The following is a 24,789-nucleotide window of genomic DNA, read 5'->3' as shown; positions in this document are numbered from 1 at the left end:
CAACAAAAGTCGGCAATACAATTGGAAGTTGGTGTTCTTTCTTCGACTCGGACAAACTGAACCTGCCTTCGGAAAGTTTTCGATATAATTTTATTTTCCAAAGTATTTTCCAGTTAGGATTTCAAATCTGTCCTACTGAGGTGTGTTTACACTGTGGAAAATATCCAAACGTGGAAAAAGAGTTACGAATGGAGCGGAGGGTGGAGGGAAGATTAGAACTTCCTTTGAGCCCCTATTATCAACAATGAAGGCATCTATCTCTGTCTATGGTATAAACCCTTTTGTCAGATCTCCCACATCCCATCCAATTTAATATTTATATTTGGCCACCGCCGGGATGAGCCAAACGAGACTCTAGTTGTTTAAATTTCACTTTTGCTTCTATGCTAAAAGGACGCTTACTCCGTGCAATTGTATTCTTTGCACGAATTTTATATTAATAATTATTATATATATTATATTATTAATTTAATTTTTTTTAACACTTAAAAATCATTTTCAAGTTAGTTGTATAGAAGATTGTGGTGGTAGTATACGAGACTGTGAACACTTTTTGAACTGAACGACACTAATCATTTTACATCTATTAGGTTTCGTGGTCCGATTGACCAAATAAATTCTTTTCAATTAGTTAATCTTTAATTAAGGTTTAGGTTGAGATAAAAAAGTCAGTGTCACGAGCGGGATTCGAACCCACGACCTTCGGCTAGATACGCCGCTGCTCTACCACTTGAGCTATCGTGACTTCGATTCACTCGGACACCAACTTCCCATCCCAACCACACCTTTAGATTTTCACTCCTTTTTGCCATTTTGCAAATGTCGTNTAGTTGAGATAAAAAAGTCAGTGTCACGAGCGGGATTCGAACCCACGACCTTCGGCTAGATACGCCGCTGCTCTACCACTTGAGCTATCGTGACTTCGATCCTCCGGACAACTTCCCATCTCAACCACACTTTTTGAATTTTCCCTCCTTTTTGCCATTTTTCAAATGTCCTGTCATCAATTTGATTCTCGGCGACAAATGAAATGGCCACGAAGAGCTTTTAGTGAAGTACACTTCACTTTGCTTATTACATTTATTAAGTTTCGTGGTCCGATTGATCAAATAAATTCTTTGCAATTAATTAATCTTTAATTAAGTATTTGGTTAACTTTTCTTTGAATTTTCCAATTTAAATAATTCTAAATTTGTCTTCTTTTCAATTTAATTATTAATCGTATAACAATCATATATATAGGGACAGGTTAACAGATCACAGGTCAACAGGTCACTTTATCAATATGTTTTAACTCCATGTTAAAAACCTATAATAATATTTTTTTATAAGCCATTTTAGTTTTATTTATTTTTCACTTTAACCGAAGCAATGAAATAAGTTTTCGTAAAATTGAAATTTATAAAAATATAGCATGGAGGAATGGCTTGTTCAAATTAAATTGAAATGAATTTAATTAAGAGATACCAACTGCATGTTTATTTACGCCAAACACATCATCAGAGTTAAAAACAACAGAGACAAGGACGTCATGCCAACCAGACAAATAGCTTGTAAATCGGTTAGTTCATTTGTGCATTCAATTCCCAATTCAAAGTTGTTTTAAGGCCTTAAATACAGTTTAAATCACAGAATATGTATTATTATTCCTTTTACTTTATTGCTTTTCCTTCTTAAGGCAACACCCTAAACTACAAAATTCATTTCCAAATAGAAAAAAAAAATTATATATTTTATTACGTGTCGTGGTCCACTTGACCAATTAATATCTTTCAATTAATTAAGGTTTTTAGTTGAGATAAAAAAGATAGTGTCACGAGCGGGATTCGAACCCACGACCTTCGGCTAGATACGCCCCTGTTCTACCACTTGAGCTATCGTGACTTCGATCCACTCGGACACTAACTTCCCATCTCAGCCATACCTTTTGAACTTTCCCTCCTTTTTGCAATTTTTCAAATTCGAATAGTCTATTTGATACTCGGCGACAAATGTCGTGGATTCGAATCCCGCTCGTGACACTGACTTCTTTTATCTCAACTAAAATCCTTAATTAATTGAATGATATTAATTGGTTAAGCGGACCACGAAATCTAGTGAACTACGCTGTATTGCGAATGCTCCCTTCTATGTGCCCAATGGTACCGTTCACCAAGACGACCACATCCCTTAGATAGAAGTGACATGTTTAATAACGACAAAGTTTTACTTGTTTTTCGTCTAATTATGCCAAAGAGCTACAGCTTCTAACTCGTCTTTTATAAAAATGTGACAGAATCAAACATCTATGTCTTTGAACCGTTTGGGCGAGGATCGAGAAGAGATGAAGAGGGGAGTCTGAATCATCTAGTCGTCATACCGGTAGCGCATATGCGCCTCTCATACCTATCGCCTCCGAACCTAATCGCCATCGAATCCTGGTATAAGACATTTAAATCCTGGATATTCCTCAGTAACCCTCCTCAACATTGTTCCTCTAACCTATAATCCGTGTTCGCTACTACCGATTAGTTATGGACATACGTCTCACGTAGAATCCTCATAATAGATTGATACGAACCAACCTCAATAATCCTGGTCATCCCAATCCCTTATTCAACTACCTTTTCTTAGCGTAACTGCCTAGCAGCCAACACTGACTAAAATACCGGTAGTTCCGTGATCTGATAACGAGTAACAAATGAGCCTACATGAATTTTCAGCGGGGAGACTACATTGCAACTTCTCCACTGAAAAGTATAAGTCAATGATTTCGTCAACGAAGTCAATGATTTGCTTGTTGTACTTAATTTTACAGTTGTAAATTTCCAATAGAAGAGCGAAAAAATCCTGAAGATATTCATTTTTTATTGTAGTAGATATTGAACCAAATATATTTTGTGTATTTTCTCAAGATTAATCTGTAAACAGGTCGTTTCCCATTTAGTCTCGCTACTTTGGTTTGATGGATTAGTGGATTCCTGATAAACAAAACAACGAAACTGAACCTACAAGGATAGAAAACTCGCTAAATGTTGGTAGTAAAAGTGTTGTTTTTTTCTAGGTAAAGGTCCTATTTGGAACGCGACCATGACGGACCTCCTTAAGCGGGATCTTTTCCAAGGGTACGACAAGTTCGCCAGACCTGCTCAGCACAGCGATACCACGAACGTCGACTTAGCTATCACCGTCAGATACGTTCATGTGGTAAATATAATGACAATGTATTGTTACATTCGGTGACAATCGATGTACTGAATGTAATTCAAATGATTTTTGAAAAGAGGGTTTTCAAAATCAGTGGGGCGAAAACTTTGTATTTCAGGAATATGAGGTTAGACAACCGAAGATTTTAAAGATAAATAAACTTATTTGATAGAAAGATAATTTTTTGTGTTTTTATAAAATGTTTGAACTTATACTTATCCTAGCACTGTTCACTTCCTCACTGGGGAAAAAGTCGCGAAGCCATTGGTGCTTTAGACAGATTGGTCGGGATGAAAGGTGGTTGTTTGTGGTTTAGGATAAGGTTTCAGGGTTTTATGGAGGCATCTCTATCGACACGTTGAGGTTTCGAGGACAATGTTGATACTAATTAAGGAGGTTGGGCAATGGTTCGACGGTATTTTAACCGGAATGACTGGATTTTGTGAAGGTTGGAACGCTTGGTTGATTCCGAGCGATCAGATTGGTTGTAGTAATGAGGAGTTCGTTTTGCAGTGAGAGTTTTAATCATTTCTCAAGCCATTTGAGTAGTTTATTTTGTCGATGAAAAGTCCCAAAATATCGGTCGACTTTGGTTGTGGGAGAGCAGCGATGCAGTAAATTGGATGAAAGATGATTTGGCAAAGGTAAAGGTTATTTGCTGAGATTTTCGTTGAGTCTGATCTTCTATTTCATGAAATCGTGGCCTTTCTTCCAAATACAAATATACTTAATAAAGAATCGGACCAAGGATGTTGCCTTGCAGAACACCCGCTTCGGCACAGTAGATGGAGGAGGTAGATGCTTCGATTCGTACTTAAAACTACCTAACAGAAAGATGTGACCTGCTACGGTGAGGTAGTGAAGTCAATGGAATGATGCCTTACGTTTACAGAACAAGACAGGTTGCCACGCGTGATCGAAGACTTGCCTAACATCGTAGAAAGCACCCTACCAGCAATTTTCCGCTCTAGCTAGGACATGATATATCAACCTCCCTGCGGCACGTGCTGTAGAGTAATGTCATAGGAAACCGAATTGATAAAATGGAATTTAAACTAATCAGGGAAACATTATAATCTTCAAATAAAAATCTAACAAAAAACAAAAACTATAAATTTCTTAATCAAGGGCGATGCTAGTCATCTCTGTACCTTCCAAGTAGAAAATTGTAGATTAGAAAATCGGAAACAGTAATTGCCGGGTGTTTTGAGCGTCCACCTCTTATTTGCCACGCTACCGATTCAGGGTTCAAATCCCCATAGCCCTTGGAATTTTCCGCGATACACAACGTAACCTAGAGGGTCCGTGGGGGACATACATGGTCTATATGGTTAATAAGAGGGTCAGACCTATCAAATTGAAGAAGGCAAGGCACACATACAGGCACTGGTATAGTTTCTGATTTCATGAAATATTTCCCAATCTAGTTTTATTGTTTATGGCTGTTCCAAAGATGTTAAGAAGAAAAGGATCGAGATGTCCGCTGGCGGGCTGGAGTGTTTTGGTATTTCCGAGGATTTTTTGATCCTAAATTTTATGGACAATCAGCTCAGTTCTGAAGCAAGAAAAAAATCGTCAATTTTATTTTTGTTACACAAGTAACTTAATGCAACTGTTAATGTAATGGCTTTTTGCCTTGATAAATTGTACGTTAAATTCCTTAGATTCTCAACAAAACAACCTTCACTTTGAAAAACACCACATCAACCTATAGAAACCACCATAACACGACAGGGCAAAATCCCACAAGAATAAAGACAACTGAAAGTTTACAAATCCATCTGTTCTCCTGATATTGTGTTTATCATCCTTTGAATAAGATTATTTTGTTCTCAGTTTTCCTCCGCTGTGCATTTTTAGAAATCGTATTAGTATATCCTAGTTTCTTTTCTTTTCGAAAATATAAAATAGTGCTTCATTATACAGGGTGTATCAACTTCTATCATACAGTCATTAAATTCAGAAACGATTAATTTTAGCAAAAAATGACCTTATAGAAACCCCATGTTAATATTGGGTAAGCATCGCGTGGTGGTAACCGATTTTCATAATTTTCTCACCTAGCTGCGAAATGACACTAACTTTGTTAATCCCATATTTTTATCGTACAATTCTTGGACAATCAATACCGGAGATGGATTGGCACACAAGGTTGTATTTCGTGGCCTCCGAGGTCGCCAGATTTGACCCCTGTGTTTGTTTTCTTTGGGAGGGGGAAGAATCGAGTGTATGCCAATCCATCTCCAGCAATGACTGTCCAAGAATGGGAACAACGGATTATTGTGGCTTGGAGAGAAAGCTTCCCAGAAATAATCGAAAAGGCCAAGTTGTTACAAAACGCATACCCCTTCACGCGTCTTCCGTCGGGCGTATCTCAGAAATAATCAATCCTATCAAAATTTTCCTTTCAGTAAAAGTGGTATAAAATAAGCTCTAGAATCGAATTGTGCAATAAAAACATGGGATTTTTATATAAAATAACAATGTTAGTTTCATTTCCCGGCTAGATGAGAAAATTATGTTAAATCTGCTACCTCCACGCGATTCCTGCTCAAATTAAATTAGGATTTGTATAAGACTATTTTTTTTTTATAAAGGTAATCGTTTTCGAGATAAAGGGGGTGGGCCATCTTGTTACAAAAAGCATACCCCCTCACGCCTCTTGCGTCGGGAATAACTCAGAAATGGTCGATCCAGACCACTTTTTGCTAATGCTATTTCCGAATTAAATGGGTGAACTATAGAAGATGATACACCATGAATATTCTAAGACCGTAAAAAATAGAGAACTTTTAAAAGTAAGATTCGACGTATTTGTGTCATTATGTAATTGTCAGTAGATGTTCGAAACTAACTAAAATTTATTCAAGTTTCCGTGTTTAATTGTGCGATCGGTCTGAATTTAAACTTTAAAATTTTAACTTTCCAATAGGATAACAAAATATAATTGAAGTTTAAATAAACGAAATATTCCTCCATCTTTTCCGTTTTGTGTTGTTTACATTTGCGATAATAGAGATAAAACTATTAAATATTATTGTACAGATAGTATTCAAACCTCATAATCTGTACTAATAGGGTGTACAAAAATTCCAGGGGACGGGTTAATTCAATTAGGTTAATAGATAATTAATACTCTTTTGTTGAAAACTGTAAACATTTGATTGGCTCAATAAAGGTTTAGTTCAATTGGTTTCTTTAAAAAAAACTGATTCTAATGATATCCTCCTTCTATTAAGACATAATTGTATAAAAATGTGTGGTTAATGGACCGTTAATTAATGATTATTTTAGATCGATTGATTGATTATTTAGAAAATGTTTTTCTGAACCTACGTCACGCCAGACCGCATCTCAAGATCTCCAAATAATCATTGTATAAAACTTAAATTTACTAATATCGTGGACCGCTTGACCAATTAATATATTATAATTAATTAAGGTTTTTAGTTGAGATAAAAAAGTCAATGGCACGAGCGGGATTCGAACCCACGATCTTCGGCTAGATACGCCGCTGCTCTACCACTTGAGCTATCGTGACTTCGATCCACTCGGACACTCGGGTTTTCTCTCCTTATGCCATTTTTTTATTTTGTTAATTTTTCCGCAATGCTGCGCGTGGCGACTGGTAGAACCAAAAATAAAGCTATAATAGTCCATGAAGGCTAGTTGTTTGTTATGGTTAAATTGTAAGATCCCAGATGTTAACTAAAAAGGAAAATTAATCCTCTTTTAATCAAGCTATCTACGCACTCTAAAGTACTATCAAATGACGCGCTACAGTTCGTGCCGACATACGTACTTTGTATCCTAATATCAAACAGTCTACTACTTTCGTTAGGGGATGTATCTATTACGAATGAGAGTATCAGAACAGGTCAGAAATTAAGAAAAGAAATGTATTGGTCTGATTTAATTAATGCATATTCGAGAATAAAAATACGTGTAAACACAAAACAACTGTCAAATTCATGGCTGCCATGTTGGGATCCTACGTCCTAACGGATAGCAAGGTGACTATATTTTCGACCTAGCACCTAACTTCATTAGTTTCGTGGTCCGCTTGACCAATTAATATCTTTCAATTAATTAAGGTTTTTAGATGAGATAAAAAAAGTTAGTGACACGAACAGGATTCGAACCCACGATCTTCTGCTAGATACACCGCTGCTCTACCACTTGAGCTATTGCGACCTCGATCCAATCGGACACTAACTTCCCATCTCAACACCACCTTTTGAATTTTCCTTCCTTTTTGCCATTTTTAAAAGTTTGTGCAATCAATTTGATTCTCGGCGAAAAATGAAATGGCCACGGAGAACTTTAGTTAAAGTATACTTCACTTAAACTTATTAAATTCAGTAGTTTCGTGGTCCGTTTGACCAATTAATATCTTTCAATTAATTAAGGTTTTTAGTTGAGATAAAAAAAATCAGTTTCACTCTCGTGGCGTTCAAATCAAATAGATCACACGACATTTGAAAAAGGGCAAAAAAGAGGAAAAATTCAAAAGGTGGGGTTGAGATGGGAAGTTAGTGTCCGAGTGGATCGAGGTCACGATAGTTTAAGTGGTAGAGCAGCGGCGTATCTAGCAGAAGATCTTGGGTTCGAATCCCGCTCGTGACACTGAGTTTTTATCTCAACTAAAAACCTTAATTAATTGCTAGCACTTAACATTGGCTCTGGCCTGTTAGATCGATCAATGTTAACTAGCCGTTTCTTACAAGTCTACGTCATCATTTACGATCTAACAGAGTTACAGTGTTAACACAGACCCCATTATCAAAATTACGTTGTTATATTTTTCTTACAGCCATGCCAAGAAGTTGTATCAGTTGTTATTTTCTCGAAGATGGCTGATGACGGTTGATAGTTGACATTTACTACTAAAGAAAGAAGCTGAGATTTTTTCTGTACATGGAAAAAACATTGTATTAGGTGATTATAGATTATCTAGAATAAACAAAGCGTTATTATTATCAACAGTAAGAGAGTCGAGCCGATCCACGTTTTCTAAACCTGTGACGGATACGAACGAGGATAAGGCTGATTAGATACGGGCGTCCTTTGATTTCTCCCAGTACATCCTGCATTCACCAGTAGCGCAAATAAACTTAATAATATAAAACCCGTTGTTTCAGGATGACAAAAGGTTCATGTTGACCGTCCACGGCTGGTTGAAAATGGTGAGGGACCAGGGAAAATGTAAATGCGGGCCTTGCGCTGTTCAGCAGCTAGTTCGCATAGGATAAATGGTAATATGTTTCAGGTTTGGCACGACGAAAAGCTCAAATGGAACGAAACTGAGTACAAAGGGCTCACAATGCTCTATCTCGCTGATCACGAACTGTGGCAACCCGACATCACACTGTTCAATAGGTAATTTTGCACATTTTCGCCTTTTGTCGGTTAAAAGACAATGAATATGTAAATATACGTAGAGTTGTTTGAAATGGGATATTGTTCCGAGTGTATCAATAGGCAATTATTGAAGTTGTCAGAACGGAAAGATAAAAGGAAAGCGAACCGCTCCCGCCCCCATCTGCCCAATGTTTCAAAATTGTGATAACAGACGAATTGAGAAGGAGTCAGAATATTACCTCATTCACTGTCAGAAAATTTTTTAAATTTATTTTTCGGTTTTCCAATTACAAATGTATACAATATAGGAATAAAAGTTATAACTATACATAAATTTAGAAATATTTACAATAAAAGAAGAACTAAAAAATGAATTGAAACAGTTTAAAATCTGTATTAAAACTATCTAATTAATTCAATTAATTGTTCTTTTTATTTATGGTCTTGGTTGAGAAAAAAAGGTAGTGTCACGAACTGGATACGAATCGACCCCTTCGGCTCAACACGCCGCTGATCTAACCACTTGAGCTATCATAACTCTAATTTTTTCATCTCAACCAAGACCATAGATCAAAAGAGTAATTAAACGAAATAATTAATATGGTCAATTAATTATTAAATGAAATAATTAATGTGGTCAATTGTGTACCGCTAAAAACTTATGGTTTAATATCTAATTAATATTAATGATACAATATTAAATTTTTTAATGATGAAATTTAGTTAAATTAAAACGTTTTCGAACGAGTTTAACATATTGGTTGTTCTTGCTATAAAACGAAATTTGGCATAATTAGTTATATGGCAATTCATAGAAAATGTTATTTGACTTCAGAGATTATAACATGGAACATGAAAGCTAATTTGGTTAAGCATTAATGGGCAATCAGTTAAGGAATGTAATAATTATTATAACTTTTCTTATATGCAACGTTTTTTTTAAAGACGTTGTCTTTTTTATACTTATAGTTTGTGGGGTTTTTTAACAAAAAAACTTTTCTAAGTTTTTGTTAATTTTCCGCCTTATATTTATATGAAAGTTTGTGGATGTTTCTGAAATTTGCACCCATCATCTGCATCTACATTTCTAAAGGATTAAAGTGGATCACATTTAATTATAAAGCTTACCTTGACTTTTTTTAAATAAAAATTTGAAATTTTCACTGTGTATAGTTTCTTTTAAAACATATGTGACCATTTTGCATCTCTAATTTAAGTTTATTTATATACAATTTTGAATGGTTTTTAAGTGATATTTTAAAGAAAAGGAAAAAAGCTGCATGGCCAATATGGTATAAAGTTATTTTATTTTATTTTTAAATACCGGTATGTTAAAACTATTTTTTATTTATGAATCTATTTTTGGAGTATTTATGCTATTTTTGGTATCCATTTTTTAAATAATTTGAGTTTATTTTAGATTTTTTATAATGTTTATTTAACTTGAAGGAAATTTTTTAAATGCCTATATTATTTTAAGAGTTTGCGCCAAAATTTAAACATTGGCTTTTTATTTTATTTTTATTTGTGTATTTCTTGTTTTATCCGAATACATTAAAGACTCATTATTTTTATAATTTTTTTAATTTTATTTAGAAATCGTGAGATGCGGTCTGGTGTGATGTAGGTTTCAGAATAACATTTTCTTTATCGTGCCAACGTTTCGATCTTTATTGAGATCATCTTCAGGACCTGGGATTTACAAACATCATTGTTTACATATAACAATTACATTTTGGATGTGGAAAAGTGAATTTATACAATGCAAAATATATTTTTATATTCAATCAAAGTTTTCTACTCACTCAAAGTGTTTGTCTTCTGTGTAATTGTGCCATTCTTGTGTGTCGTGTCGAGAGTGCCAGTGAGATTTTGCTATTTTGTGTTTATATACGTTGGATTTTGAAGGGGTGGGGAAGGATATCGGTATAGAAAAGATATTTTTGTATAAGGCGTCGGCTGCTTTGAGGTGAAAGGAGCGGACGAAGGGAAAAAATGTGTTAGTAATAGTTCGGCCAGATTATCCTTTCAGGATTACATAGAAAGGGATAAATAGGAAAAGGAAAGCTAAATTGTTGGGGAATTAGACTATGTGAAAAATATTTGATGTGTGGAATGTAATGTAATGATATAGGTATGTTATCTGTATTGAATTTGATTAATGATATTGTCGTAGCTGCGACTGAGTTTACATGTATCTGTTCTGTAATTGATGCTGTTTTTATCTCTGTTGATATAAACCATTTCTAAGAAATTACGTTTATGTTTGTTTTGTTCTGGGTGTAATACTTTTGGATTTTTGAAGTCGAAATTGTGTTGGTGTTCAAGATGGTGGGTAGCGAGTGCTGTAGGATTTTGCTTAGGTTTTTTGCAATCATAGATATGTTGCTTTATTCTCTTATTATCAACATATTGGGATGTAAGACCGATGTAAGTTGCCGGACAGTTTAAACAGTTGATCTTGTAGATTAAGTCAAATTTATTTGTTATTGGTGTGGGATCTTTAATTTTGGAAAAAAGTGTTTGAATTGTTTTATAATTTTTGAAAGCTATCTTGAAGTTATTGGACAAGAGAAATGTGTTTAATTTATGTGATAGGCCTTGGATAAATGTTTGGAAATGTATGCTGGTTTGTTTGTATTCGATAGACATAATGTAGTATTATTAGTAATAGTGGATGGTGTTAGTGTTGAGTTGTAATTGTTGATTATTCTGTTAATTATGTGTTTAGGGTAGAGACTGTTATGGAGGATCTGTTTGTATATCTTTATGTTTTTGTGGTGGAAGGATTCATGGCTTAGGGTAATCATTCTGTGAAGTAACCCTTTGGCCGTGTTTATTATTGTATGAAGAGGATGGTGAGATGTAAAGTTGAGGTAGCGATCTGTGTTTCTTGGTTTTTGATACCAATCTGTGATTAATGTGCCATCTGGTTGTTTTATTACGAGTGTATCTAAAAATGGTATTTTTTTGTTGTTTTCGATTTCATGTGTAAATTGTAGGCGTGGGTGAAAGCTATTAAATGTATCTAATGTAGTTTGAATTTGATCTGTGGGAACTGCTGTCAATATATCATGATAAGGCTGTGTTATTTTTTTATATTTTTTGTGACATTATTATGGTTTTTTTTTAGTCGGTTTCCCATGTTTTTTTGTCTTATATACGTTATATTACATTGGGGCTATACGATATTAATTTTGTTTTGTGGTTTACATCCAAATTTTATATTATCAACTCATATTAATTCAGATTTGAATTACTTTCAACTTTAAAGAAAAATTATGAAAAAAGAGTAAGTAAGAGTTTGAAATTTTATCAGCTGATTAAAAAAAAGATTTTACGATCTGAAATAAATTGATTTCCTCACTTGGATGATGCAGCCTATGCTAGTGGATTTGTCTGATATTTCAAACATCAGTATGAAGAAGAACTCGCGGAAATGCAAAATGATGAGTAAATTAAAACTTGAAGGAACCGAAATCTTTATCTTCATATTTAGCTGGAAAAAAGGCTGATTTAACAAAACGGGGAGATTTGAGACTGAAGCTAATTAAATTGGAACCCTACATAAAACTCTTTGCAGCAAGCATTAAGCGCAACGACCTCACTAAATATAAATAATAAATAAGTATTAATTATTAAAATAATATAGAGAAATCTTTCATTAAAATTATTTTGAACTTTAATTTTCGTTCTCCATTATATGTTTTGCTACGTTCTCCATTTACTGTGTTTGCTCAATAATTTCCTAGTGATTTCTTCCTAAAACCTATTATTCAAATTTTTTTAGTGAACATTTCTATTTTGAATATTAAAAGATATGTATATGTGATGCGGGTGCGTAAGAATTTTAGAAAGGCTTAGGTGGGGCATAGCACAAAAACGGTTGGGAAACGCTGGGTTAGAACGTCATATAGATGTTAAATGAGATTGCGAGAAAAATGGTGAAACAAACGATTTTTCGACGGTCATTGTAGAAGGGATTTATTTGACAAAAGACCAGCCCATTTGTTGAATAAAGCAAATAGAGGAGTTTAGCAGATGTACAAAGAGTGACATGAGCATTTCAAACGGGTTCCCTACACATTTTTATTCAAAGCACAATTTCTTTGAGATCAAAAATATTAATTTAATTATTCGCCCGTTTGGATAAATTTCTTATCTTTTTAATTTCATTCAGCTCGGAATAAAGTGCTTAAATCGTGCAGCCGACACGCGAATTGGTTCTCTTCTGTTTCCGAGAATTAATCTCGCTGTTTCCTTTGCTTTTACAATGAGCGTTAAAACATTTTCTGGTACATTGTACATTTACATTATATGGGCCTCCTTTCAACTAAACCGTTTAAGTTAATAATAGGAACAATCTCACAAAATTTCGTGTAAATGAAAAAAAAAATCTGCCTATTAGAGGATTAAAACGTTATAAAATTTACTGCTATATATTTATATTGTTTTAACCACTTCGGTTAAGTAATAAAAATAGTAATTCACTGCAATTCACTATCATTATTGTAATGTCTAAAAATCCTCAAAATACTCATTGTAAACTCCTAGTCGTATTTATAATATTAACTGTACGTGAGAGAAAATTCTTTTCAAATAATGAATATTAGGTTGAAAAAATGAGATATTCCATGGTAGATGAATTTATTTAGAAATTGCTGTTTCGGGCTATAAAGCCCATCTTCAGCACTCCAAGCGTAGAATATTAAGATATAACAACCAGCAATCAATACCGTACCTGTGAAAATTATATATAATTATATTGAAGTGAAAATTATATACATAAAAGTATAGGTCGATGCAATAACAACGGAAAATCTCTTCTACGTGGAAAATGCCAGCCTTATTCGAACTTTCACCACGAAGGGTTGTCACTCCCCGATGCGCGGGTAGTATCCCCCTTCAGCCTAATACCCTGGAGATCGTCGCTTTCCTATCTACGGGGTTAGTCTCCGACGAGGCCTATCGACAGCTAGGTAAATCAGCCCCAAACGCATGCGAACTATAATCTAGCCCAACACTATTTAAATTGGATAAATCAGACGCACAAATAAATACATTAATTTGACGCATGCTCTCATTCTGATTCGTCGGTGGAATACTGGAGTGCCACCGCGTTGAAGATGTTTTTTCTGCCGCTCTTGAGTTGGGACAATATTGTTTGGGTGCCTTCCTTGATATGGCCCAGGCTTTCGATCGAGTATGGCACCCGGACCTGCTGTTCTCGCGAAGGATCGGCGTCTTCCCCAAATCACCTTCTCCTTGCTGGTGTACCGCAGGGCAGTGTTCTGGCGCCTGTACTGTACCAAGTGTACACAGCAGACCCCCATCCCATCCTCAAACTACCACCCTAACCTTTGCAGACGGTACAGCGATCCTTTCAAGCAATTCTGATCCAGTCAGTTCCACTCGAAACCTTCAAGAACGCCTCACTCTACTGGAATCATGGTGTAAAAAAAAAAAATTCAACTTAAAAAAATCCATCCACATAAACTTCACCCTCCGCAAAAAGATCCCTCCTCCAGTCTACTTCAATCAAATACCCCTCCCAGCTGCGGACAAGGTGCGCTACTTAGGACTATACATTGAAAAAACGTCTGACGTGGAATCCCCACACACGACTGAAATGACTAGAAGTTATGAAACGTTACAGAACACTTTCACGACTTCTTGACTGATGTAACCTACTTCTCTTAAACAAATATATCACAATTTATATCAAACAATATATAACAAATTTCTATCACCCTAGTGAAGCCAATACGGACTTATGGACTTGAAGTGTGAGGTTCAGCCAAACGTTACAATATCCTACGCATCCAAAGAGCCCATTCCATAATCCTCAGAAAAATCCTTAATGCTCCCTTTTATGTGTCCAACTAACCTACCGATATAGACCTAAATTTTGCTTTTGTCCAAGATGTAATCCACTCCCGTTACCGAAAATTTTACACAAACCTCCCAACCACTATGAATCCTCAAATTCACATCCTCTCATCCCGACGAATTTTTTCCAACCGACTAAAAAGACGATGGCCACGGGATCTTCTATCCAGTGTCAACAATTGAATAAAGAATACTTAGGAGTTATAACAACTTTCAAATTGGAGCACGAGCGCACCAGAATTCGCTTGATGCGCGGCGGCTCCGGCAGACGAGGAACGCGTGGCGTCCTGACAGGTTGCTTCTGGCCTTTGCGGTTCTGCGCTCTCGCCGTTTTCCCCGGGGACGACAAAATATATAGATTTCTGGATTCAACGGCTTTTTTCTGGTCAGAGGAGATCTTTCTGGCACATCGGACTGGGCAACCGGCTTTGATTGAGTTGGACAGCTAATTTACCTTCGACTTTCATCGAGCTGCACTGGCAGGGTAATCACTTGTCCCAAGAACATTTTATTTTATTATTTTATTTCTGTCAATTGATTTTCTTTCTCTTTTATTGCCGCTCAATGTCATTAATTTTAATTGAAAAAAAAGTATTGGTTTAGTGTTTTTAATTTTTAAAAAAGGTTTTAATCGGTATTATTCATTTTAAATATAGAAAAGGTATTTATTTGTATTATTTAGTTTTAATTTAAAAAAAGGAATTTTTTCTGTATTATTCATTTTTATTTCAAAAAAATAGAAAAAAGGTGTTTATTTGTATTTTTTTTTGGTGTGGTTTATTTTTTTATTTCTTATCACAAGGTCTAAAACAACTGTCCTGATCCCACCATTCAATTATAGAGTATTACAAGTGGGTAGTTTCTCCACTCTTGTTTACTTCTTCATAAATTGTTATTAGATAGCAAAATGAAGGTAGCTTTAATATACAATAAAAAAAAAAATAAAAAATTTGGAGTACTGGATATTCCTCCATCGATCTATAAACATTATTAATAATCTAATCAAAATTAGAGTCTATGAGGTACTTTTATAAATATTCCATCGAGCCTAAGCATAGCACTGCCTGAGGGGCGATGGTGATGCTCTTTTTCACCATCACCCCTCACCACTCACTCTAATAAATACACATTCAAACTGATAAAACACCTAGACTATGTCTACACAGTATAATAAGCCGATCCTCTAGAAAACGAAACAGGAGACCTAGGCCAGCCTTATTAAAATTGAGGCAAGTTGCTCCGTGGAAGAGAGCAATAAGCGAAAAACTAAGCTACTTATTAAAAACAGTATGTTATTCACACTATTTCCTTTGCATTAGAAAACATTCTTAGGCATCACTAAACTATTTGACACAGTCGAGCAGTCGGGGGTTTCTCTAAAAACTAAAGCATTTCCTCTTCACTCCATATTAACCAAATCCTAAAATCTAATCTAACAGATGGTTGTTTGAAAGTAAGGAGATAAGAAGTCCAAGTCAGCGTCCCGTAAGGGAAAATTCTTGGCCCCAATCTACAAAACCATTTTTGTTGTGTCGATTTCAGTGCAGTTGGAAACACCTTGGACCATTACGGCAATTCTCACTCCATAGCATACTGCAGCGGGACCGTCCTGTGGGTGCCGCCTGCTCAGTTCATAGTCTACTGCAACCTCGACTTGACCCACTGGCCGTTCGATACCCAGATGTGCCATCTTATTCTAGGTTCCTGGACCTCCTCAGGCGACCAGATTAACCTCACTGCAATAGAAGAGACGGTGAGTTGTCAACTCTTTGCCTGTCATATAAAATCATAAAGCATAGTTTGAATATCATCGTCACTCAATGTACGTAATGCAAGTCTCTCAAAAACTGGAAATGAAATCTCGGAACGTTTAACAGAACTATGTATAATAATATGTAATTATGTAACTAACAATTAAGCAATTAACAAGGGGAAGCTGCAGGCGAGGGATTTTACTTTTTAAAATTAATGACAATTGAAAAATATTAGAAACGTGTCCATGCGTTCTTGCCAATGAGCTCTAGGAGCTGAGAAAAATAATAGCTAATTTTAGTACTCTAATGTTTTTCTTCCTTTGTTGTGCATGTATTTCAAAGCTAATGTATATCATTCGAGTTGTTTTTATTTACCTAGGATTAGAAAATAATGAGCTGTTTCGCAACAAAAAATGTACGTTTTTGGGGTGGATTCGCCGGGGGCAATTTTTTCACCGTTATCCAGTGTTCCACATAAAAATTCATAACTCCTTTGCATTTGTTCCAAATCGAAGATTTATACAACCGCACAACCGTTGGAAAAGATAATTTTTTTCCGATTTTGTCTACTATGTTTATATTTTTTGTCATAATAAGTAAAAGAACTAATGATAAAAAAATCTTTCAGATCTTGTAGTTTATTTAATCCCAATTCCATTTACGGAGGCGAAATCGGTGCCATTATTTGAATTTCCAGTAGATCGGTGTTGTTAGAAAATGGTGAAGAAAAAATATTTTTTGAATTATTTATATTTTTTTAGTTAACACATTTAAATCCGGGGTTTTGGTAGGTACAAAAATAACAAAAAATATCAACTTTGTTTCTCGCTCAAAAAATATTTTTAAAAAAGATATATATATTTATTCCTAGCTGAATCAGCCCACTCTGCCACTGCGTCAAAGTTGTATTCCTATTTATATATCTTTACCGATAATCCGGGTCCTAGTCTCGCTGGTTTTGAAATGAAACATAAAACTTAATGATTACTCAGAAATCGTGAGATGCGGTCTGGTATGATGTAAGTTTCAGAAAAACATTGTCTTTATCGTGCGAACGTTTCGATCTTTATTGAGATCATCTTCAGGGCCTGGGATTTACAAACATTGATTAAATTTAACAATTACACGTAGGAAAAAAGTAAATTTATACAATGCAAATAAATATTGTTTTTATATTCAATAGAAGTATTTCTACTCACTCGAAGTGTTTGTTTTCTGCGTAATTGTGCCATTTTTACGTGTCGTGTTGAGAGTATATACGTTGGATTTTGAAGGGGTGGGGAGGGGAAGTTTTTCTGAAACGTACGTGATGTGACGGGTGACCGCATCTCACGATATCTGAGTAATCATCAACAAACGGTCACTAATCACCACACATAAAACTTAATGACCTCTCAGTGATATAATTGATGTCGCAGGTCAATGGAGACACGTTGGGAGTCGATGGGTCCGAGTGGAAACTTCTTAAGGTCGAAACTAAAAGAAAAGTCACATTCTACGCATGCTGCGACGAACCCTACATACAAGTGTACATATATCTGACCGTCAGCAGGCTCTCAGCGACATATTATTCAGCCATCGTTTTGCCTACAATCGGTAACTTTAATATTAACTTTTAACACAGCTATTTAACATTTTCCCGTGTTGTGTGGTAAAAGGGACGTACAAACTTTAAGTTATTTGGTAATAGTTATGATAGATTGCGAGTAAGCGGTGTACATTTTGAATCAACAGAATTTAACTTCAACCAACTTTGTTAAAACAATGTACAACACCTAAACACTTTGTTTATTGGTTATTGTGACAACGAATACTAATAAAAATGGCGAGATTCAATCTATTTTTAAAATCATTTAATTCTCCCTTTGGAGATCTAGTTAATTATCGCCTCTGTCGGTCTCGGGACTGAAATTGAGTAAATACGGAGGGAGATGTCATCCGACTGAAAACTCAATTCCCCCTTTTCTCCTGGCTCAATCGTCGTGATTCAACGACCGCTGGAATAAGACACGCGGCTTTTATTAGTTCATCCAACTGATTGTTGCCGGATTTAATTTGGGATTATAGATGTTGTATACCGTATACAAAATATAACTTGATTTACTTAATTAATATCAGGACAACATGTAAATTTTTCTAGTGAAATTTATCCTAATCTGAATTATAAACACAACCTCAAACCCAAGATAAAATTTACATCTTTATTTGTAACCTATACATTTAACTAATTATTTTTTGCTTTGTTTTTATCTTTTTTTCAGGAATGGTGTTAATGACACTTTCCTTATTCTGGTTGTCACCGCATACGCAAGAAAGAATGGTATTGTCGGCAACGATACTTCTCCTTATCTGCATTTATCTTGTATATTTTTCTCAGCGCCTCCCAGCTACAGGATCTAATACTCCTCTCATCGGTAAATTTAGCTACGCTGTTTGATTAAAAAAAAAACGTCTTCGAGTAAAATTTGAATTAATTTTTTCGTTTAAAAAGATAAAAATATTGATCATTCAAATGTTAAATATTCACAAAATTTATTTTCAAAGCTATCCTGAAGACTGGTTATTTAATATTTTAAACATACCTAAGTATGGAATAACGTCTTTCAAATGTTGTGTGAGTGTGTAGTACAAGTTTAGATGTTTCCTATCACCCTCGTCTCTTACTTTTCATCGACATTTCACCATTTTCAAAGATTAGTCTGGATTGTGTTGCTTCATCAGTGATCTTTGTCACACAAACATCTTTTACAGACTAAATGTAGGTTAATTGTTTTTTCCGGATGGTTCTTTGCTTTAAAGTCGTATAGTGATTTGGGTTTTTAATTTTGTATTATTTAGTGGTCAAGAATGTTTTCATCACTTATACACGTCGTATTACAATTTCTAACTTACCTGCACTAATGAGTATTCGTGTTGGTTTCGGGGTAGGCGTACATGTGTTGTCTTTATAATTCATCAGTTGATTTGTATCTGGACTTTACGTTTGAACGTGTCCTTGGTTTTTGTAAATATGTAATTTGCTACTAGTTTGTTATTTGAATCCGATCATCCTTGTGCTACAGTCTGATTATGCCTATCACCTGGAGTGGATTGTATGATTTTCGTTTAACTGATGTCTGTTCTTGGGATTCATACTATATTTTCGTCAGGCCGACGTATTTTTCGCCCCTTTTGTTAGTCATGGAACACCGTATACCGATATTGCCTGATAATTCGTCTTTAGAAGATTTTTTTCTTATATTCAATTTATTACAGACGTCTGTAATCTAAAACAAAAAGAAAATAAAAATAACACATTGAACTTGTTGTACATTTATTAGGTTAATACAAAATTGTACTAGCTTAGAGGTATTAATTCTCCTCCTATCATAAGCGATAGTTTTCCAAAATATTTATTTTAATTTTAACAACATGGAAAGTATAAAATACCCTTTATTCTTTGAATTCAAATTTTTCCGAAAATAAACCACTCCAGTTGTATCAATTTTATGTTAAAAAATCTAGTTATGGAAAATGTATCAACACTTAGTAGGTTTCATTTAAAAAAGTAAATATGATAATAAATTGCCAATTAATGTGACATTAAAATTGTTTGTTTTCTGTTATCAGGTTTGTGGTCAAGATAAACAGTCACTAGTTTTTGTGGTCTGCTTGACCAATTAATATCTTTCAATTAATTAACGTTTTTAGTTGAGATAAAAAAGTCAATGGCTTGAGCGTGATTCGAACCCACGATTTTCGGCTAGATATGCCGCTTGAGTTATCTGGATTTTTTAAAGTTTGTAAAATGTGACAAGGATGAAAAAGACACGATGTTCGTCAACGTTTGTTAACCACCGGATTGTTGTACTTTGTTAAGCAAGGTGATGAGGAGTCAGTACTTTTCGTCTCCCTGCTTATAACCTTGACCCTCAATTGTAGATGGTGAAATATCGAAACGCGTTCTCACTGATCAAAACAGCTAGATTAGTTAGACCAAACTGATCGAAAAGGTCTAACACCATCGGATCACAGGAGAAAATCACTCAACTGTAAAATTGGCATCAAGAATAGAAGTAACATGAAATTATATATTATATAAATTATATTTATAACATGATGGTAACCGATTTGTGTATACTCGCTGTTTTGGTCGTAACCGATCATACTGGGCTTGTCTGTACCTTCGGCTAGATACGCCGCTACTCTACTACGTGAGCTAACTATATATATATATATATATGTTATAAAGAAAGGCATGGTTTTATTTTGTCACCTGTAACATGATTTTCGTATGTTCGCCAAAATTTATAAAATTTGGACATCGTTTTTCGCCTTAAGAATGACTAGATATACATTCGTAAACTTGGCAATAAAACAAAATCTTGTGGTTGATCTTGACCACAAACCGATAACTGAAAACATTAGATGGTTTATAATCTACATCGCTGATTAAAATTGTTTAAACTACTTATTTCAGATCCTTGGAAAAACCATTTCAACCTTTTCCCCCGAAATAGCAACACTGTATAATATATAGAGTTGATTAACTAATTTGTTTTATTCATTTTTTTAAGTTTTAGTTGTGTTAATTATTAAGAGTGTTTTTGTTCCTTTTGAAGAGAATGTGGTCCATTTACTGTTTATTTTGAGCGTGTTGTTTCGATTAGCCATTGCTGTGTGCTACTTCTAATGCTGTTTTAAGTTACTGTTCATCTGGCACAAAAGTGTCCATTGTATTTTTTTCTTTATTATTTTTGTAGTAAATATTAAATAATTAATAAGGTACTTATGTCAACTAAATACATGTATGGAATAATTATAACTATTATCATTTTGATCAACTTATGTTTTTTACTATAATATATTTTGCGTAAAACTAGCCATTTATCTGATTGAATGAATTATTTGACTTGTGGTTGTTCAATTAAGTAATTTTTTAGTTTCTTTCTATTCTTACCACCTCATATTGGTGGTCTTGGCCATAATAATGTCAGTCGTCACTTACAACCTGGCGTCGCTGAAGAAGCCAGTTCCGTGGTACATTCAGAACATCGTAAGAGGACCATTGGGCTACATACTCGGAGTGCACCACCAACAGGTATTTCTGTTACTCTTAGATTGTAGTTCGATGGACTTGACTTTGTAACTGATGCTTGACCAGGTGGGTTACACGGTAGAGATGAGCGGTGAGGATGAAATCCGATCTTACGACGACACCCGGGAAGAACGAGGGATGCTTCCGACGAACCAGCCGGGAAAGCCGTGGGCCGCGATCGCCGCAGCCCTCGATCGATTCCTCTTTTTCTTTTACGTCCTCGTCTTTTTCTGCCTAGCTCTCAGATCTGCATTTTGAGGTAATATGGCGTTTCCCAAGTTCAATTTTTACTTGTGACTGGATCGGGGTGAGAGTAAGAGAGAGGATAAAATGAGACAAAATTCTCCTTCTTCTTTTTACTCTTTGCACGGGATGTATGTATTGGACTCACCGATGTATGAAACAGTAGTGTAAGATGAATACATCTATGAAACATAACATAAATATACCTTCTAAGCCTTCGTCTTATTTTGATGAAGGATTCATATATTATATTAATTAATCAATAATATGAAGCTAGATAAAACTTTATTTAATGTCGATTTTTGAAAAGTTCTTAAGTTTTTTCATTTTAAGAAATTTATATTTGCTTAAATCCGTTTGAAGGTGGGTACAACTACCTATAGGCTGGGGTCGCAAGCGTGCACAGAGACAAATGAAATAATAAGAAATAAAAGTTCCTCGTACTGGTGTAAACCTCATATAATACTTAAACAGCCAAAATGAGCCTTAAGGAGACTTGAGATAATGCCAGAATCATTTTATCAAATAGATCATAAGAGAATAAGATGGATTTTTTTCCAAAGGACACGGCCACAACGTTCTCTTTCATTTAATAGAAACAATTGTTATAATATTATTTATTACAAACATTAATAACGTTATTTATCAATTTATTTCATGAATTTACTATTAAGTTGTCGATTTTCTACAACACCATTTATCAGGAGGCTCACGTTCAGCCGAAGTAAGCCGATGTTCGTGACCAAAATTACGAAATCGAACTCCCACCCAACGGATTTTGATCAGGTTTTGACAAATGGTCTGAAATTCACATTAATTTTATTAAATTAATGATGGCTTAAGTGAAACACTAACTTTGTGATCTATCTCATTAAAATCATTTGCATCATCAGTTGCAAAAGAACGCGGAAGAATTAAAGCACTTTTCTACCTCTTTAACGGAAACGTTTAAAATGAACTGATTTGTGCCTACTTTCAAATTTTTTGCTGGATATCGACTTCATAAATCAAAAATCCTTTCCCCTTTCCCACTTACATGCTAAAATAGTGTTGAACTTCTGTGCGGGTTTAAAACATCACCATTTATAATTTCTGTGTGTGTGTGTGTGTGTGTGTGTGTGTGTGTGTGTGTGTGCGTGCGCGCGTGCGTGTGTGTGTGTGGGTGTGTGTGGGTGTGGGTGTGTGGTTTTACTTTTCCTTATAGCTTTTTGAATAAATTTTTAGTTTTATTTTTACATTAAAATATTTTTGGATGTTTCGGCAATGGGGAACCATCATCAGCATCCACGTGTAATATTATTGTATATGTATAATACAATACATATAAATTTATAATATATTTATGTAATTCTATGTATAATAATTTGTATCCTGATATTTAAAAAAACTAATTTAAAAAACTTTTAAAAATCCCATAGTTTAAATTTGGCGCAAACTCTTAAAACAATGTTGAGGCCAAAAAAGCAAAAAAAATCCTTTTATGTAAAAAATCTAAAATATTTATGTATTATGTATTTATTTAAAAAATGCATTTTTAAAAGTATAGTATAAATGAAAATCTTTTAACAAAACTTAAATTAAATTAAAAAAATTAAACTTAATTAAAAAATTAAAAAACAACAACTCGGTATTCTTCTTTCATTTATACTATATTGACCATGCGGTTTGTCGGCCAGTAAACTTCTTTTTTTAAATTTAATTTTATCTTTCTTAAATAAAATAATTTTTTGTTTAAATAACTTTAATTAGAGATACAGTATGGTTATATATCTTTTTAAAAACTATATATAATAATAAATTTAAAAAAAAGTTTCTTAAGCTTCATAATAAAACGTTGTGAAATACTAATATCCTTTGTTATACCTTTTTTCTTTTTGAAGAAGATAGTATAGATGCTAATGATGAGTGTAAATTCCCGAAACGTTAAAAATATTTAATGTAAAAATAAAAAAAAATATAAAAGAAACTACATGGAAAAGTTTAAAAAGAAAGATATAAAATGAGAAAATGTCTTTACAAAAAATCCATATTACTTTTATATTGATGATATAAATCAAATATAAATCATTATAAAAATGATCACCATTTACATTTGTCACTTTATAATTTTATCGTTTCAGATCTTGTCAGGATCGACTTAAAAAATTAAAACTCCGAATATCAAAAATCCGTCTTGATACAACCAGACAATTGGAATATCTGCGTGTTTCTATGATTTGTGATGTCTCCAAATTTAACATTGTTATATCAGTTATGATATTTAAAATTACAATCAAGCAATCCAAGGTTTATAAAATTTGTTAATTTGGATTTAATTTAAACTTTGATTAAATATTTGTAATTGGAAGTCAATATTGTATGAATATAATTTGTGTAATTTATATTGTATGTTATTGTGTATGTTTTGAACCATATGTTTCTAAAAACAATGCCTATAACAGGTTTTGAAAATATTTCTGCTTGCACTTTTAGGTTAAGTAAATTTAAAAACACATGAGAGAAAATCGTTTTTATACGCAGTTCGTAGATCTGTTTGGTAATAATAGATACATAGGTCTCTTAACGGACAGTTACACACACGAGATATGATAATATCTAAGATAGTATAAAAAACAGGAAGAAAGCTGGAATCTGAAAAAAGAGGAAATAATTATTAAAAGATTCATTCATGAGGTCTGCGGGTCGATGAACCATATTTTGGTCGTTTTCGCTCATCGTTGTTCTCTGTTTTGGTATGCCTGGCGAGTTTCTGACCATCACCAGCGACTGTTCCACTTGCATATAGCTCAGAAATGAAAGGAAAATAAATAAATAAAACTATCGCAGAGAGAATGTTTTAGAATTCTTAGATTTTGAATATCCGTTTTTTCTTGGTCTAGTTTATTAAACACACATAAGACACCACGGCAGATGCCTGCCAATCCACGATGATTGAAAACAAACAAAATAAAGGGAGAAAATATTATGTGACTTCCTCTTGAGATCTTCTGTTTGGTGAAACTCTTCTCCACTCAATCAGGCCTGGCTATAGTCGTTGTTTTGTCGTTAGTTTTTTCTCAACATTTCAATATCTTTATTGGCTGATTCATCTCTGAACACTTCTACAGATCACACATTAAAAATAAATTATACCAGAATTAAATATTGTTTTGGAATTACTTAATTCTGGCTTTTTTGTAAAGGTGTTTTTATTGTTTAAATTTTCGACGTTTTGTCTCTAGTATTTCGTGCTATGCAATTTTCAGGTATTTGCACGATATATTTTTGAAAAATATTTTA

At 34.2% G+C, this 24,789-nt stretch overlaps 1 protein-coding gene across 2 annotated transcripts in view; it reads left to right on the top strand.

Moving 5' to 3' along the window:
- LOC106667040 (acetylcholine receptor subunit alpha-like 1) overlaps window positions 1–23,891 on the top strand; it is a 151,957-nt gene extending 128,066 nt beyond the window's left edge. For both annotated transcript variants that reach the window (XM_024227268.1, XM_014394646.2), the window contains 9 exons: window positions 3,044–3,186; window positions 8,328–8,372; window positions 8,456–8,565; window positions 15,979–16,189; window positions 17,609–17,786; window positions 18,452–18,604; window positions 21,113–21,270; window positions 21,334–21,526; window positions 23,631–23,891. In XM_024227268.1, coding sequence (XP_024083036.1) covers window positions 3,044–3,186; window positions 8,328–8,372; window positions 8,456–8,565; window positions 15,979–16,189; window positions 17,609–17,786; window positions 18,452–18,604; window positions 21,113–21,270; window positions 21,334–21,525 — 1,190 coding nt within the window. In that variant the 3' untranslated portion in view covers window position 21,526; window positions 23,631–23,891. The remainder of the gene's footprint in view (window positions 1–3,043; window positions 3,187–8,327; window positions 8,373–8,455; window positions 8,566–15,978; window positions 16,190–17,608; window positions 17,787–18,451; window positions 18,605–21,112; window positions 21,271–21,333; window positions 21,527–23,630) is intronic.
- The last annotated feature ends 898 nt before the right edge of the window (window positions 23,892–24,789 follow it).

The sequence above is a fragment of the Cimex lectularius genome, unplaced genomic scaffold (assembly GCF_000648675.2).
Source record: "Cimex lectularius strain Harlan isolate CLEC.00 unplaced genomic scaffold, Clec_2.1 scaffold181, whole genome shotgun sequence".
Lineage (NCBI taxonomy): Eukaryota > Metazoa > Arthropoda > Insecta > Hemiptera > Cimicidae > Cimex > Cimex lectularius.
This window is presented reverse-complemented; position numbering and strand designations above follow the sequence as displayed.